We start from the raw sequence: 18,099 nt of genomic DNA, 5'->3' as shown, positions 1-18,099 counted from the left end.
CAGTGGCTAGCAGAGACTTTTCACCTTTTCAACCAGATTGTCTGTGAGCATATCTATGCTGATTGCAAATTGGATTGATGGTCTCTCCTGTCAAACATTGGATGAGCTTTGGTCCTATTAATTCCCAAAGTATTTTTTTTATTTTAGCGGTATTTAGGTGCTTATCATGTGCCAAGTACTATATTTAACAAATGCTACAGTTATTATTATTATTATTATTGTTAATAATAATAGCCATATTGCAGGGCTTTGCCTGAAAAAGAACTTTACTGAATAAGGATAAATTGTCCGAATTCATCTTAATCACAACCTATAATAATTGTGGTATTTATTAAGTGCTTACTATGTGCCAGGCACTGGATACAAGTGAGTCAAGTTGGATACAGTACCCGTCCCAAGTGGGGGCTCGCAGTCTCCCATTTTACAGATGAGGTAACCAAGACACAGAGAAGCGAAGTGACTTGCCCAAGGTCATACTGCAAACAAATGGCGGACCCGGGATTAGAACTCATGACCTCCTGACTCTTAGGCCCGTGCTCTAGCCACTATGCCATGCTGCTTCTCAACCGTACCATGCTGCCTCTATAATAATAATTATGGTATTTAAGTGCTTACTATGTGCAGAGCACTGTGATTTTACCAAGTGCAGCAGAAATGGAGGGATCCATTAGGATGAAAGTTTTGAAGGTGAAGCCCAGTAGGCATTGACCTTTGCCTTCCGGGTGACTCCCGTTTTTCCCAGAGGCAATGCTTCAGCTTTCCAAAATGCCACACTGGTTATGCCATTAAATCTGGTGATGTCATCATCTCTAGTAACATTTGGAGGTAGCGTGCTACCCCGGTATCTGAATTTTGTTGGGCTTTATGCTCCCAGTGGTGTTTGATTATGTCAGGCTTTCTCTTTCCAGAAGCATCTAGCAGTTTGTTTTTATATAATGAGAGCTTTGGTTACTATCACACAGTCATCCTCAACTAGCACCTGACCCATGGGAGTCTTTACGGTCTCAGTCTTCACGTGAAGTTACTGCTCCACTGTCTAGTTAATTACCGCATGTAGACTCTGCCCTCCACAGTTTTCATTCATTCATTCAATTGTATTTATTGAGCACTTACTGTGTGCAGAGCACTGCACTAAGCGCTTGAGAAGTACAAATTGGCACCATAGGTTTTCCATGCATCCCTGGAACATGGTGGTGAAAAGCCTTGGTGTGGGAATGCAGGTTTACTTGATGGCCTCCGCAACAGTGGAGGATGTTGAGAAGCAGCCTCGGTCAAGAAATTCTGACATTATTCCAATACGGAGGGACCTGGTAGTGGTAAATGTTTTCCCTTCAGCCAAATTTGCAAATAGCCCGTTATGATCTACTCAGCTCTGCACCCAGTAAGTGTGATTGGTTGGTTGAGTCAAGCCTATTTGAGGTTAATGAAGGTCCCAGTTCTTCTCTGAGAAATTGTCTTACATCTTACTAGCAGCAAAGATGCTGTCAAAAGAACTGTGCCCACACTTCTCTTCGCTTAAAAGCGGGGCGAGGAAATGCATTTCCTTGTAGTCTTGAATGAATATAGTTAGTAAATTGAGATGGTATTCTTTTAATTTAAACCAGGCAGAATGCTTTAAGAGAAGTTTACGCACATGCAGTACTGGGGCAGCATGCTCACGTGGTTCGATACTTCTCAGCGTGGGCAGAAGACGATCATATGCTTATACAGAACGAATATTGCAACGGTAAGTAAATCCTGTGCTTTTCTTTGGCAGCCTCTTAGTTAACCCTATCGCATGTTGAAATTCTAAGAACATGGCTACTCCTCGGGACAGAGGTGACCGGCACTTAAGGCGGAGTGGAAGAATGGCATAGTGAGTGACTAAACGGCAACGATTATCGATTGACTAGAAGATGAAAGCCAAAACTGGAGGGAGAAAGGGTAACCGTTATATAAATAAGACCCTTGAAGTGAGCAAGCCAAAAAAAAAAAAAAATGGGTCCTTTGACAGCAGCAAGTGATTAGTTAATACTCCTTTTTATTGCCTGCTTCTGGTACCAGCAAGCAAAACTGGAGAAAATGGTAGTTTTCCTAGCCTCTCAATCTCAAATCTAGTGTAGTGAAAATTATTGTACTGTAAAGTCTACCTACCAGGAAGTTAGCATTTCCTAACAGATCCAGACTTCCGAATCCATCATTAAATTTGAAAAGATATCCTTGTGATGCCTGCGATGGAAAAGTAGCATGATTTCTAGCTGAGGTTAGATCCTATGTGAACTCCCATCTCAGTACAGGTTGACGTTTGGTTAGTTTCAAAGAGGTTTTATTTGCTGAAGTAGAATGTCACTCTTTAAAGTAGTTTTGATAGGAGATTGCAATTTTCTTCTAGTTAAGGCAAGATGCCAAATTTTTAGGGACTGGATTGGCAACTTGCCACAAGAAGAAACTAAAAGGAGGAATTCAAGAGCTAGTAACTCAAAAGTTCTCCAATATCAAATTGTTGTGTATACCTATGTAATGCCAACAGCCACTTTAAGCAAAGCTAGTGTCTCTTTAACGTTGTCTCTTAGTTTAAGCAAACAGGACTCCATCCTCTCCTGTGGAGATTTCTTTATCTCTTTGAAGGTGGATGTTTCCTGGGGCTTTGTTGAGAGACTTAAATTCTTTTTCCTCTTTCTCCCTCCTGATACTGGCTGTGACTAGAGTTTTGTGCTGTTGCTTGGGACTAGGACCCTGCCATCCAGTCCTAGCACAAACCATAGTTTGAAAATAATTCTTCTTCGTGGTTTCTATTGTCAAACGCTGCCCCCCCCCCCCCCCCCCCCCACCCAGCAGCATGACTTATCATTTCTACCCTTATGGCAAAATTTCATTGAGTCTTGGTTTTCATGTATTCCTTCTTTCTTGTGGGAAGATTAAAATTCATTTGTCAAAGTATGTCACTTGCTCTTTTAACGATTGTTGTATTGTACTCTCCCAAGTACTTAGTTCAGTGCTCTGCACACAGGAAGCGCTCAATAAATACGATTGAATGCATGAATACCTCCCAAGCACACCTCCTTACTGGTTTACGCCCCATTCCCCTTCAGTTATCCTAAACTATGTCCTTCCCTCTTCAGGGTCATCCCTAAAAAATTTCAGGAGGCATTCTGTAATACCCTACCTTCTTAATCGTGTCATCCCATCACCCCTTAATGGTGTTTTATCTAGTTTTGTCTTCGATATACTTCTATTCCTGTGTATATTTTATTTCTACAGAAACGCTCTGGGCGTGTCACCCCCCTCCTCAAAAATCTCCAGTGGTTGCCTATCAACCTTCACATGAAGCAAAAACTCCTCACTATTGGCTTCAAAGCTCTCCATCACCTTGCCCCCTCCTACTTCACCTCCTTTCTCTCCTTATACAGCCCAGCCCACACACTCTGCTCCTCTGCAGCTAACCTCCTCACTGGGCCTCATTCTCGCCTGTCCCGCTGTCGACCCCTGGCCCATGTCCTACCTGTGGCCTGGAACGCCCTCCCTCCCCACATCCGCCAAACTAGCTCTCTTCCTCCCTTCAAAGCCCTAATGAGAGCTCACCTCCTCCAGGAGGCCTTCCCAGGCTGAGCCCCCCCTTTTCCTCGCCTCCTCCTCCCCTCCCCATCGCTCCCACTCCGTCCCTCTGCTCTACCCCCTCCCCATCCCCACAGCATTTGTGTATATTTATACAGATCTATTACTCTATTAATGATGTGCATATATCTATAATTCCATTTACTTTGATGGTTTTGATGCCCGTCTACTTGTTCTGTTTTGCTGTGTGTCTCCCCCTTCTAGACTGTGAGCCCATTGTTGGGTAGGGACTGTCTCTATCTGTTGCCCAGTTGTACTTTCCAAGCGCTTAGTACAGTGCTCTGCACACAGTAAGCGCTCAATAAATACGATTGAATGAATGAATCGCTCATTCTTAAATATAGTTCATTCATCTGTATATTGTCTTCCTCATAGTTTAAGACTCTCAAGAGCAGGGATTTTCTAGTATTTTTTTTAAGTGCTCCCCAAGTGTTTTCAGTGCTCTGAACAAACAGAAGAGGTCAAGAAACACTTAATGTGGATACCCAAAGTCCCTGGGCTACGAGGTTTTTCACAGGTTCCCTATTACTTTTTACATTAAATTCCTTAAAGTTGATTTCAGCTCTCTTTGCTAGGCTACATTTTCTGCAGGCTTTTATTCAGGAGAATTTGTCTCTTTTTCCTTCCCTCATGATATTTATGCTGGAAATAACCTTGCATCTCATCTTCATGAGGAAGCTTCACCTCATTTCTAACCTCTCAACTCAACTCCAAGAAACCACCTCCCATAAGGCAATACCGTTTCCCAAAGTAAAGTCTGAAACCACCCACACCATTTTTATAAATCTCAGTCTCAAAGAGAATGGTGTGTGTCTGGCTTATTGCTGTCTAGAAGAATTTAGTTGTAGTTTAGGAAGCAGGTTGTTTTGGCAGTCAACTTGATAAGGAGGGAACTTATGATCCAGGTCTTAACACCAGTTGTAAAAAACAAGAAATAAGTAGTATTCTAAACCAGTGAATGTTCTGATTCTTTTAGAGGAGCATTCTGAAAGACTTGTAGAACCTTCACCCTGAAAGGTAACAAACTTTTCAATGATATCCCTTCCATAGTGTTCTTTTTCAGTAAGTTGAGGTGTTTGCTTACCTGATTATGCTTTCAGCTTCTTTCTCAACGGGCTTTCTTGGTCAAGGTCTAGCTACCAAAGTTATGTGGCTTACAAATTGTTTACTCTGCTATTCAGAATAAAGACATCTTTACTCACAGATTTCATAGCTGAAAATTTCGGAGTTAACCTCTCAGATAAAAGAGCTATTTGCCATTAGTCATTTTCAGGGAGCATAGCACCAGGGGGTTGTGGGTATTTTATTGGCAAGAATGAATAGGAAGGGATGACAGATTTAAACCCCCAACTCTAGATGAGGGGTCCAGATAAAGTTTATTAGTTTTATTAACAGTATCTGTGGGAGTGGGAGGAAAAATATGGTTACTGATTGGCTAGCCATTTTCTAAGGTCAGGAAGTCTGGCAGTTTGGATCTTGGCACAGGGTTTGGCTCGGATGAACTCCCTGAAAGGGGCCATCTGTAATTAGTGATTAGAAGGGGGCTAAGCTGCAAGAGAATGCAGCAAATCAGGGTGATAACAACAACAACAATAATAATTATTATTATTATAATGGTATTGAGCACTTACTATGTGCCAGGCACTGTACTAAGCTCTGGGGTGGATACAGGCAAATTGAGTTGGACAGTCCGTATCCCACGTAGGGCTCACAGTCTCAATCCCCATTTTACAGATGAGGTAACTCAGGCACAGAGAAGTGAAGTGACTTGTTCATGGTCCCACAGCAGACACGTGGCAGAGCTGGAATTAGAACCCAAGACCTTCTGAATCCCAGGCCCGTACTCTATCCACTATGCAGTGCTGCTTCTCACACCGTGCTGCTTCGGCTTCTTTGAGAACTTAAACTGTTTCTACATTAAGCAACTAACTTGCTTCTAGATACAATTCAGAAGGGGTATTACGGACATGTAAAGTTCATTCAATCATGTTTATTGAGCGCCTGTTGTATGCAGAGCACTGTACTAAGTGCTTAATCCAATAAATACAATTGTATAAAGTTCTGAGTGATATAGAGTCTATTTAGCATATAACTTTTTTTAATAGTATTTAAGTGCTTACTATGTGTCAGGCACTGAACTGAACGTTGGGGTAGATGCAAGCTAATCAGGTTGGACGCAGTCCATGTCCACATGGGGCTCACAGTCTCAATCCCCATTTTATAGATGACGTAACTGCGGTACAGAGAAGTTAAAATGACTTGCCCAAGGTCACCCAGCAGAAAATTGGTGGAGTCAGGATTAGAACCCAGTTCTTCTGACTCTCAGGACTGTGCTCTATCCTCTAGGCCATGCTGCTTCTCAGCAGGAAAATCACTGGCTACATATGGTTCACCAGAGAGAGTTTCTTTAATTATATGTAGTTTTGTACTTTCAAAAAAAGATAAAACATCTGAATACTGGTGACTTGGCAAATCTGTTTTTGGCTTTTTTAATCTTAATTACTCTGGTATTTCGAAGTTGTTATGCTGCTTTAATCAATCTTTAATAATGGCATGTTTATATTCATTTTTACATGTGTACATAGTGTATATGAAAGTCTACCAGTTCTCAAATATTTGATTTTAGCTAGTGCATTGTGTCCATGGTTGCTATGAGAATGTAATACCTTCAGTTTCCTATATTTGGTTCAGGAACACGGTCTTCATATGTTTTGAGAAATGCTAATATAATTTCTTGGCTGTACTAATTTCTTGTGTATGTTTTGGTAGGTGGAAGTTTAGCGGATGCCATAAGTGAAAACTACAGGAGTATGAACTATTTTACTCAAGCAGAACTGAAAGATCTCCTCCTGCAGGTTGGCCGGGGTTTGCGATATATCCATTCAATGTCTTTGGTGCATATGGATATAAAACCTAGTAAGTAGAGAATGATATTTATGGTAGTTTTTGTTTTTTGTGGATATTCTGGATAAAACCTTTTTATTTGTTGTGGTCATGTGATTGCATCATTTTGCCTAATACAGCCTCCATTGTTGACTTTTTAGAGGCCTTTGTTTCACTTTTAGAAGGCATGTTTGAGGAACTCAACAGGCGCCGCTCCCCCAAACCAAAGCATATTTTGGAATTGCTAAGATGGTTGTGGGTAGGGAATGTGTCTGTTTATTCTTATTTTGTACTCTCTCCAGTGCTCAGTACAGTACTCTGCGCACAGCAAGTGCTCAGTAAATACAATTGAATAAATAAATGAACCATTTTGGAATCGGAAGCATGGCATAACAGAAACAGGGATTAAATTCAGGGTAATGTTTAGTAGCACGAGACCAGGTTTTCCTTTTGGAGAAGAGCATTTAAAAGGTCATATGTATCCCTGCAAGAACTGATATTTACATCTTGTAAGAAGAATTTTTGAAAAGGAGCGGGAGTATTTATGTCCTTAAGACACCACTACCCCGGAGGCGTTACGTCAGACAGAGTTCCTCCCCTGGGCTGCAGGGAGTCATCAGCACATCCTTGGCTGCGCTGTTGTAGACCATAGTCCTCCCTCATCTGGGTTCGTGCAGCACGGCTGGGGACCGGCTCATGTGACTGAGTCTGCACTTGGTACTAATAATGATGGTATTTAAACGCTTACTATGTGCCTAGTATTGTTCTGAGCACTGGGGGAGATACAAGCTAGTCAGGCTGGACACAGTCCCTGTCCCACATGGGGCTCCCAGTCTCAATCCCCATTTTACAGATGAGGTAAACTGAGGCCCAGAGACTTGACGTGACTTGTCCAAGGTCACATAGCAGACGAGTGGTGGAGCCGGGATTAGGATCCAGGTCCTTCTGACTCCAGAAGCCACTACGTCGAGCTCCCAGGGTGCCCGAGTTGGGGACGCGATGATGAAGTGGAGTCAGTTTGTGGACCAGATGTTGATGCTCCACAACACAGTCACAGAACACAAGGGCTGAGTGAATCCCATCAGTGCTTCTTGTGATGGGCGAAAGTGCACGACCCAGGATTGCTAGAGCATTGCAGCAGCAGCCTTCCTCTTCTGTCCTATGCCCTCCTACCCTCGAGGTTTGAAAATACCGGGCGACCCTATCTCCTCGGGAAAATGGATGAAGAATTAACTCACGTGCCCATAGGACTGATGGAACGGCAGTGAGGTTAAGCGTGGAGATAAGTGTGTTCCCGTGACTTCATCAGGTTTCCAACGGCTAAAGCCTTGAAGTGGCTCAGGGCTTTTGAAACATTAATCATATCTGTTTGCAAGAAGGAAATGTGAAGTACAGTTTAACTGCCAACTGTGATAGCAGCATCATACGTTATCCAAATCTGTGGAGATTGCCAGTATGGGTTGACCTTAAAGGCAACTCTGATAGCGTCACACAGTGAAGGCAAGGCACTGTAAACACAAGGGGGGCTTTTCAGATGGACATTCACTTCAACAGACCTGTGATGACAAGAAATAATCTTTAACTAATATAGATGTGAGGCCTAGATTGGTAATCAAGGTCTGAAAGGCGAATTTAACCTGTGCAGTCCGTAGTTCCTAGAATGTGTACTTTGCCTCAAAATGTTACTGATTGAGCCAGTCAAGAACCATTAAAACAGTAATGACTTGATTTTTCCTAGGGTATTTTTTTCAGCGATTTTTTTTTTAAGATGGTATTTGTTAAGCACTTACTATGGCAGGCACTGTACAAAATGCTGGGGTAGATAATCAGAGTGGACATTCATTCATTCAATTGTATTTATTGAGCGCTTACTGTGTGCAGAGCACTGTACTAAGCGCTTGACACAGTCCGTGTCCAATGTGCGGCTCCCAGTTTTCATCCCCATTTTACGGATGAGGTAGGTGAGGCACGGGGAAGGTAAGTAACTTGCCCACAGTCACACAGGTAAATGGCAGGGTCGGGATTAGAACCCAGGTCCGTATTACTCCCAGGCCTGTGGCCTATCCACTAACCCTCACTGTGGTAACTTAACAAGTGACTAAAAAAAAAAATGGATGGCATCAAAATCAGGTTTCTATAGAGAAGAGCCAGCTTTGACCCCAACTAGAAGCAGTCTTCTTCTGGAACAGACATTTTGGTGTAGAAATGAATTTCCTGCGTAAAGTCACGAAGGGCCCTTCTTGTGCTCATTCATCTTGAATGGTAGTAGCTCCACCTAATTAGCCGGCCTTTCCATCCCTACAGCTACCTCCTGGATCTCCATAGTTTGGGCAGGATGATGACACAGGACAGATGAGAAGTCCAGGAGAGCCAGGATGCCAATTTAGTAGCAATAATAATAGTAATAATAATAATTAGCGTGGCTCAGTGGCAAGAGCCTGGGCTTGGGAATCAGAGGTCATGGGTTCTAATCCCAACTCCACCACTTGTCAGCTGTGTGACTTTGGGCAAGTCACCTCATTTCTCTGTGCCTCAGTCCCCTCATCTGTAAAATGGGGATGAAGACTGTGAGCCCCATGTGGGATAACCTTGATTACCTTGTATCCCCCCCAGCACTTAGAACAGTGCCTGGCACATAGTAAGTGCTTAACAAATACCAACATTATTATTATTGTTATTACTATTATTATTATTGTTAAGCGCTTACTATGTGTCAGGCACTGTACTAAGCACTGGGGTGGATACAAGCAAATTGGGTTGGACACAGTCCCTGTCCCATGTGGGGCTCACAGTCTCAGTCCTCATTGTACAGATGAGGTAACTGAGGCATAGAGAAGTGAAGTGACTTGCCTAAGGTCACCCAACAGACAAGTGGCGGAGCTGTGATTAGAACCCAGGACCTTCTAACTCCCAGGCCCGTGCTCTACTCACTACGCCACGCTGCTTCTCTATAATGGTATTTGTTAAGCACTTACTTTGTGCCAAGCACTCTGCCAAGCGCTGGGGTAGATGCAACGTGATCAGGTTGTCCCACGTGGGGCTCACAGTCTTAATCCGTATTACTCCCTCACAGAGATCTCCGCTATCTCTGGACCCCACCCATCTTTCGGAGCGCCTCACACCCCACCTCGCCGCCCTCTCCTCTCTACCCAGTCTTGATGATCAGATTACTGCTCTCAACTCTACCCTTTCTACTCAGCTAGACTCGCTCGCTCCCCTTTCCCTTCGCCGCTCTCGCACCACTAACCCACAGCCCTGGATCACTGCCACTGTCCGCCTCCTTCGCTCTTATGCTCGAGCTGCCGAACGCTGCTGGCGAAAGTCTAAACACCATGCCAACCTCGTTCACTTCAAGTTTATCCTTTCCTGCCTTAACTCAGCCCTCTCTTCTGCCAGACAAAACTATTTCTCCTCCCTTATTGACACCCATGCCCATCACCCCCGCCAGCTCTTCCGTACATTCAACTCCCTTCTCAGGCCCCCGGTTCCTCCCCCTCCTCCTTCCCTCACCCCCAACGATCTGGCCTCCTACTTCATTAACAAAATTAAATCCATCAGGTCCGACCTCCCCAAAGTCCCTTCCCCCCTTTCTCCAACCCCCCGGCTCTCAACACTCTCTGCTACTCTCCCATCCTTCCCAGCGGTATCCTCAGAGGAACTCTCCTCCCTCCTCTCAAGTGCTACTCCGGCCACCTGTGCTTCTGACCCCATTCCCTCTCATCTTATGAAATCTCTCGCTCCATCCCTTCTCCCCTCCTTAACTTCCATCTTCAACCGCTCACTCTCCACTGGTTCCTTCCCCTCTGCCTTCAAACATGCCCATGTCTCTCCCATCCTAAAAAAACCCTCTCTTGACCCCACCTCACCTTCTAGTTATCGTCCCATATCCCTCCTACCATTCCTTTCCAAACTCCTTGAACGAGTTGTCTACACGCGCTGCCTAGAATTCCTCAACACCAACTCTCTCCTCGACCCCCTCCAGTCTGGCTTCCGTCCCCTTCATTCCACGGAAACTGCGCTCTCAAAGGTCACCAATGACCTCCTGCTTGCCAAATCCAACGGCTCATACTCTGTCCTAATCCTCCTCGACCTCTCAGCTGCCTTTGACACTGTGGACCACCCCCTTCTCCTCAACACGTTATCTGACCTTGGCTTCACAGACTCCGTCCTCTCCTGGTTCTCCTCTTATCTCTCCGGTCGTTCTTTCTCAGTCTCTTTTGCAGGCTCCTCCTCCCCCTCCCATCCTCTTACTGTGGGGGTTCCCCAAGGTTCAGTGCTTGGTCCCCTTCTGTTCTCAATCTACACTCACTCCCTTGGTGACCTCATTCGCTCCCACGGCTTCAACTATCATCTGTACGCTGATGACACCCAGATCTACATCTCTGCCCCTGCTCTCTCCCCCTCCCTCCAGGCTCGCATCTCCTCCTGCCTTCAGGACATCTCCATCTGGATGTCCGCCCGCCACCTAAAGCTCAACATGTCGAAGACTGAGCTCCTTGTCTTCCCTCCCAAACCTTGTCCTCTCCCTGACTTTCCCATCTCTGTTGACGGCACTACCATCCTTCCCGTCTCACAAGCCCGCAACCTTGGTGTCATCCTCGACTCCGCTCTCTCATTCACCCCTCACATCCAAGCCGTCACCAAAACCTGCCGGTCTCAGCTCCGCAACATTGCCAAGATCCGCCCTTTCCTCTCCATCCAAACCGCTACCCTGCTCATTCAAGCTCTCATCCTATCCCATCTGGACTACTGCACTAGCCTTCTCTCTGATCTCCCATCCTCGTGTCTCTCTCCACTTCAATCCATACTTCATGCTGCTGCCCGGATTATCTTTGTCCAGAAACGCTCTGGACATATTACTCCCCTCCTCAAAAAACTTCAATGGCTACCGATCAATCTGCGCATCAAGCAGAAACTCCTCACCCTGGGCTTCCAGGCTGTCCATCACCTCGCCCCCTCCTACCTCACCTCCCTTCTCTCCTTCTACTGCCCAGCCCGCACCCTCCGCTCCTCCACCACTAATCTCCTCACTGTACCTCGCTCTCGCCTGTCCCGCCATCGACCCCCGGCCCACGTCATCCCCCGGGCCTGGAATGCCCTCCCTCTGCCCATCCGCCAAGCTAGCTCTCTCCCTCCCTTCAAGGCCCTGCTGAGAGCTCACCTCCTCCAGGAGGCCTTCCCAGACTGAGCCCCTTCTTTCCTCTCCCCCTCGTCCCCCTCTCCATCCCCCCGTCTTACCTCCTTCCCTTCCCCACAGCACCTGTATATATGTATATATGGTTGTACATATTTATTACTCTATTTATTTATTTATTTATTTTACTTGTACATTTCTATCCTACTTATTTTATTTTGTTGGTATGTTTGGTTCTGTTCTCTGTCTCCCCCTTTTAGACTGTGAGCCCACTGTTGGGTAGGGACTGTCTCTATGTGATGCCAATTTGTACTTCCCAAGCGCTTAGTACAGTGCTCTGCACATAGTAAGCGCTCAATAAATACGATTGATTGATTGATTGATTGATTAATCCCCATTTTACAGTGAGATAATTGAGGCACAGAGAAGTGAAGTGACTTGCCCAAAGTCACACAGCAGACAAATGGCAGCGCTGGGATTGGAACCCACGACCTCTGACTCCCAAGCCCATGCTCTTTCCACTAAGCCACGCTGTTTCCCTTCCACGTTAAGCGGTCTAGGAGCAAGTACCCCTGTTATATGCTGATGGTAAAGACTTGGGGGGAATCTGGAAAACTTTTCAGTCTATCAGGTGGCCCTAAATAAGCATAGAGACATTTTCCAGGAATTGCTTAATTTCTGAGAAAGGTAGAGGTGCAAACAGTGTCGTGGATTTGGAGGCATGCAATGAATGCCACCTTGGCTTTAACTGAATAAAAGGGCCAACTGTGGAAGATAGAGTTTGAGCAGAAAATATTCCTTTGTATGACATGCAAGCTAAAACCTTATTGGCTAAATTAGATCTTTGAAACGGAAGCAGCATGACGTATTGAAAAGAGCATGGGCTTGGGACTCAGGGCCCAGGTTCTAATCCTGCCTCTGCCATTTACTCCTGTGTAACCTTGGGCAAGCCACTTCTCTGTGCCTGTTCTCTCATCTGTAATACCTGTCCTCCCTCCTAGTCTTAATGCGAGCGCCATGTTGGACTCGACGATCTTGTAACCTACCCCAGTGCTTAGTACAGTGCACGCATAGAAAAAGTGCTTAACAAATATTATTGTTGTTGTTTCCCCAGTGACGTCTTTGAAAAATCAGTGCAGAGGTTGTAGGACCCAATTATTTTGGATTTAATGCTTAAAAAATATTTTATTTTGCAGGTAATATCTTCATATCGAGGACATCAGTCCCAGATAATACTTCTGAAGAAGGAGATGAAGAGGAATGGTCGTCTAACAGAGTTATTTTTAAAATAGGTAAGAAAACGGGGTACTTGCTTAAAGAACTCTTGCTTGAATAACTGTTAAAACACTTTTTTGGGTGTTGTGTATTTTGTTTTTAATAACCCTCTCATTTTCCCCACTGTAGGTGACCTTGGACATGTAACTAGAATCTCTAGTCCACAGGTAGAAGAGGGTGATAGTCGTTTTCTGGCAAATGAAGTTTTACAAGAGGTGAGTGAAATTATTGTATTTAGTGGGTAGTCATTTGCCAGTCTGAAAACTTGCTGGCTCCCAGAAATGCACCTCGGGGTGGGATGATTTACACCTTTCATTCACAGAATGCCACACCGAAATTAAATGTGAAAATGAAGCAGGGAGTAGCTATTCCCATTTGTTGGGGAGATAAACAGGAGTTTCTTATTTAAAGTAACAAGTTTTGGGGGGGAACCAGGTGCTGAGCCCACTTTTTTTTTCCCCCACACCTAGCCAGTTGATCTAACCAAGTATCCTCCATTGTGATGGTCATCATCCAGAGTTTTCTGGTGGCTAAACTCTAAGTCAGGGAGAGCAGGTTAGGAGTGAAAGAAAAGTGAAAGAAAATTAAATGACTGAGGTGGCAGCATGGCTTAGTAGAAAGGGCATGGGATTGGTATCTAGGAGAACTAGGTTCTTTCTAATCCCAGCTGTGCGCCAGACCTGCATGGTTTAGTGGCAAGAACCCGGGTTTAGGAGGCAAAGATCGTGGTTTCTAATCCAGCCTCCGCCACTTATCAGCTGCGTGACTTTGGGCAAGTCACTTCTCTGGGCCTCGGTGACCTCATCTGTAAAATGGGGATTAAGACGGTGAGCCCCACCTGGGACAACCTGATTACTTTGTATCTCCCCCAGCGCTTAGAACAGTACTTGACACATAGCGCTTAACAAGTACCATCATTATTATCTTCTAGACTGTGAGCCCGTTGTTGGATAGGGACTGTCTCTATGTGTTGCGAATTGTACTTTCCAAGCGCTTAGTACAGTGCTCTGCATGCAGTAAGCACTCAATAAATACGATTGAGTGAATTAACGTTACTGGATCTCAGCTTTTCCTCATCTGTAAAATGGGAATAAAATAGATAGCCTTGAGGACTGGAACTGTCCCCAACCTAATGATCTTATACTCAACACTTAGGACACAATAAGTGCTTAATAAATTGCATAATTATAAGAAATGAGCTCTTTATTGGCAGCAATAATTTAAAAAAAACTTGAAAATATACTGTATAGTCTCTGTAGGTCCCCTGTAAGTGGTGATATCCAAGTACACTTGAAACTAGAATAATCATACATCTGAAGTTGCTTTGGAGAAGAATCCTGGAGGTGACTACTGCTGTGACTTCTCCCGCATGTTTAGCTTAGTGCTCTGCACACAGTAAGCGCTCAGTAAGATGATATATCGATGGCATTCATTCCATGCCTTCTGTTGAGTAATTTTAATTTCCTTGAGAATAAGTGGGTTTTGTTCTTTTTAAAAGAAACTCTCACAGGTCTTACACACTCAGCCTTTTCAAAATTGTTCTTTACTTCACAGAATTACACTCACTTGCCAAAAGCCGACATCTTTGCCCTTGCTCTTACTGTGATATGTGCTGCTGGAGCTGAACCGCTTCCCACCAATGGAGACCAGTGGCATGAAATTCGACAGGGAAAACTGCCCAGGATACCCCAAGTGCTTTCCCAAGAATTAACAGATTTGTTAAAAGTAAGAATTGTCTCTTACTTTATTAAGCTATACCTGCTTGGTCTTCGTCGCCTTACACTTTTTTTCCCCTCCCCCAAAGCTTATGATTCACCCAGATCCAGAGAAAAGACCATCAGCAGTGGCATTAGTCAAGCACTCAGTGCTGCTGTCAGCATCCAGGAAGAGTGCAGAGCAGTTGCGAATAGAATTGAATGCTGAAAAGTTCAAAAATTCACTCCTGCAGAAGTAAGTTGCTTGGTTTTTTTTTTCCCCCCCCTCCTTCCCCCTTCCTCCCCTTCACAGTTCTGTCACTTGCCTGCTGTTTGACCTAACTTCTGCCCCAGTTTCCTAAACTGTAAAATGGGGATTCAGCACCTGGTCTGCCTCCTATTTAGACTGTGATTCCCGTGTGGGACGGGGATTGTGTCCAACCTGATGATCTGGTGTCTACCCCAGGGCTTAATACATTGCTTGGCACATAGTAAGTGGTTGATAAATACTATAAAAATAATAATTTGCAAATCTCATTTGAGATGACTTCTTACTCTTTTTGACTTTTCAAAGAGAGAGTTGAGAGTGAACTTTAGATTTGAAACTTAATAAAGTCTAAACTGACACTGGAAAAATTTTTTATCTTTAAATTAAAATAATAATAAGACTAACTGTGGTATCTAAGAGCTATGTGCCAGGCACTGGGGTGGATACAAGCAACCTGGGGCACACAGTCTCAATCCCCACTTTACAGATGAGGTAACTGAGGCACAGAGAAGTGGAAACGACTTGCCCAGATCACACAGCAGACAAGCGGCAGAGCCGGAATTAGAACCCAGCTCCTTCTGACACCCATGCTGTCTACTACTCCACGCTATTACTGCTAATAATAATAATGGTATTTGTTAAGCGCTTACTATGTGCAAAACACTGTTCTAAGCGCTGAGCACTCTTCTAAGCGCTGGCACTGTTCTAAGTGCTGTACAGCATACAAATTTTGTTACACATAAGGTATATTCCTAAAACCTAGATATCAGTTAAAGGGGTATGGAAATTCCAGATAAACTAATGTAAGTATCAGTTTGTGCCGAATGCAGTTTCATTTTTGCCTGAGTCATTTTCTCAATTTTTCAGTTTTTTAAAGCGAAACGCAGGCCAGTCAGAATGATCGGAGCGCATTGTACTTTTGTATTTCAGAAATCTAGAATCTAGATCTTAAAGGAAAGCTACGTTTTAGCAAGGTAACTTGAGGAAATAAACATACTTTAGGCCTTAAATGCCAGAATAAAGTCAATACTGGCCATCTTTTGGTGAGTTTAGTATGAAGGCTGAAGTGTAGGTATAACTTAGTGATTTCATGGGAAATTTTGGCATTGTTTTGGCTAGTGTAATTTCCCCTTCTAAAACCAATGACTTTATCGAGTTCCAGTGCGTGTGTGTATTTTATGACACCTATTTTTAAGCTTCAAATTAAGTTTTAGTTTGCTATATCATGAAACCTTGAAAAGGGGGATTTCCCACACCACAAATAATCACCGAGTAGTGTGTACTTTCCCCAGGCAAATTTCTATCTTGAATGGTCGTAAACATTGTTTTATTAACTGGATTAAAAAAACCTCCACATTTTTAATTTTAAAATGCAGAACAGAAAAGTGAAACTACGGCCGCTAGTGCAAAGAAAATGAGAGCAAGCCCGGATTTCTCTCAGCTTTCTCTCTTGAGTCTTTACATCTGAAAAAATAACACTTTTCCCAGAGGTCTCCATCCTGGACTTGGTTGCTGACAAGGTGGAAATTGAGTTTCTGCTACATATCTGGGTTATGTTAAGTCAGGCATTTGTAGGTGGCTGGCTTTCCTTGCTAGCTTTGTTTTTTGTTTTTTGGTTTTTTTTTTCAGAATTTCTGTTTCTTAACTGACTTTATGTACTGTTCCAGAGAACTGAAGAAGGCACAGCTGGCCAAAGCAGCAGCAGAGGAAAGAGCACTGTTCACAGATAGAATGGCAACCAGGTCTGCCACGCAGAGTAACAGAACGTCTCGACTCATCGGAAAGAAAATGAATCGCTCTCTTAGCCTTACTATATATTGACGTCCTCGTTCCACCAAAAACAAAAAACAAAAAACAAAAAAACAAAAACTGTGAAAACAAGCTAAAATGAAATCACATCATTTGGGCTGAGGGTTTGGGGGAGTTTAAAGAAGAATCCAATCTTCAATGTCTATAGTTTTACTAAAATAGCTTTTAGAATTTTTAAATTGTGAATTACAGTGGAAATCTGTATCTTGACCATTGCTATATTTGACCTTATAGCTGGTCTGTCTTACCTAGGACCCAGGATGTTAATCATAAATCAGCCTACAGTTACTGTTCAATGTTACACTGTCCCGGAGTCCACCACTCTGATGGTGTGCTGCTTTTCATTTGTTACTGCATTGTAATAAAAAGGTCTCTTTCCCTTAGTAACCTGTAAAAAGGACTCAAGGGCTTTATTGCAAATCAGATTCTGCCTTTCAAAACAAAGGGAAGTGCTGAGCACTCAGTGCCACCTGCCCTCAATATACCTGGTGTCAACGTTTTTTTTTTGTGGGTTTTTTGTTTTTGTTTTCGTTGTTTTGGTTTTTTTTTTAATTGTGAATTTTACTTGTATCCAACTGGGAGCACTTTGTAGGCATTGCATAAACCTTGGGACAATTAAACCCATGGAAGTACTTGCCTTGTGAATTTGCTGCTATTTTAGTTTTGTCATTGCTGTAAAATTGTAGCATTAAAACAATCATTGTTGTGAATAGGCTTTCTGTTAAACAATTATGTGAAATTGCTGATGAAAAGCAGCATTCGCCTCTTTGAAGCTAGTGCATTGGAAATGATGATGCACCTCTTGTCTTTCAAACTCTGTATTAATGTAGTGTAATTATTACTGGTTTTGTCATTTTTTCCCATAACGGCGATCCCCACCCTCCACTTTTTTACATTTTTTTTCCCCCGAAGTATTTGGTTTTTTCGGCTGTACTGTTAGTCTATTTTTTAATGTTTTGCCCATTTCCTTCTCAACATCCATGTGTATATAAATTGATCTTGGTGATACTGTACTAAGCTGCAGTCTGAATGCCAGTGACTTCTGCCTAGTCCAAGTTCTTCTCAGATTATTCTTGAACTGTAATTAGTCTTTTGACTAATATTACAGGTAAAGTTTATTAACGAATGTTTTGTTTAAAACGTGCACACTCGTCTGTTTGACTTGTGTTTTATTAGTGTTGATCAGTATATTAAAAGTCAGTCTGAGCTTAATACATTGTCTAAATGTGGTACCTACATTGCAAAGTCTCGTCGTGACTTTGATTTTTGCATATCAAGATCTCCATAACTACTGCCCTTTATTTTGGAAGTTTTGATTGCCATTTTGGTAATTTGTATTTCTGGGGGTTTTTTGGTTTTTTTTATTCTAATATATTCGCAGACATAGTTTTTCTACTTTCTTACTACTGAATCTTCTTGGCTCTGAGCATTTTAAAAAGAAT

At 43.3% G+C, this 18,099-nt stretch overlaps 1 protein-coding gene across 1 annotated transcript in view; it reads left to right on the top strand.

The window, feature by feature from the left end:
* WEE1 (WEE1 G2 checkpoint kinase) overlaps window positions 1-17,869 on the top strand; it is a 31,036-nt gene extending 13,167 nt beyond the window's left edge. The window contains exons 5-11 of the mRNA XM_038764890.1: window positions 1,605-1,726; window positions 6,364-6,510; window positions 12,808-12,903; window positions 13,016-13,101; window positions 14,441-14,611; window positions 14,691-14,836; window positions 16,516-17,869. Coding sequence (XP_038620818.1) covers window positions 1,605-1,726; window positions 6,364-6,510; window positions 12,808-12,903; window positions 13,016-13,101; window positions 14,441-14,611; window positions 14,691-14,836; window positions 16,516-16,669 — 922 coding nt within the window. The 3' untranslated portion in view covers window positions 16,670-17,869. The remainder of the gene's footprint in view (window positions 1-1,604; window positions 1,727-6,363; window positions 6,511-12,807; window positions 12,904-13,015; window positions 13,102-14,440; window positions 14,612-14,690; window positions 14,837-16,515) is intronic.
* Window positions 17,870-18,099: the final 230 nt, after the last annotated feature.

This window comes from Tachyglossus aculeatus, chromosome 22 (genome assembly GCF_015852505.1).
Source record: "Tachyglossus aculeatus isolate mTacAcu1 chromosome 22, mTacAcu1.pri, whole genome shotgun sequence".
NCBI classification, from domain to species: domain Eukaryota; kingdom Metazoa; phylum Chordata; class Mammalia; order Monotremata; family Tachyglossidae; genus Tachyglossus; species Tachyglossus aculeatus.
The sequence above is the reverse complement of the archived record's forward strand: the minus strand, read 5'-3'. Positions and strand labels throughout refer to the sequence as shown.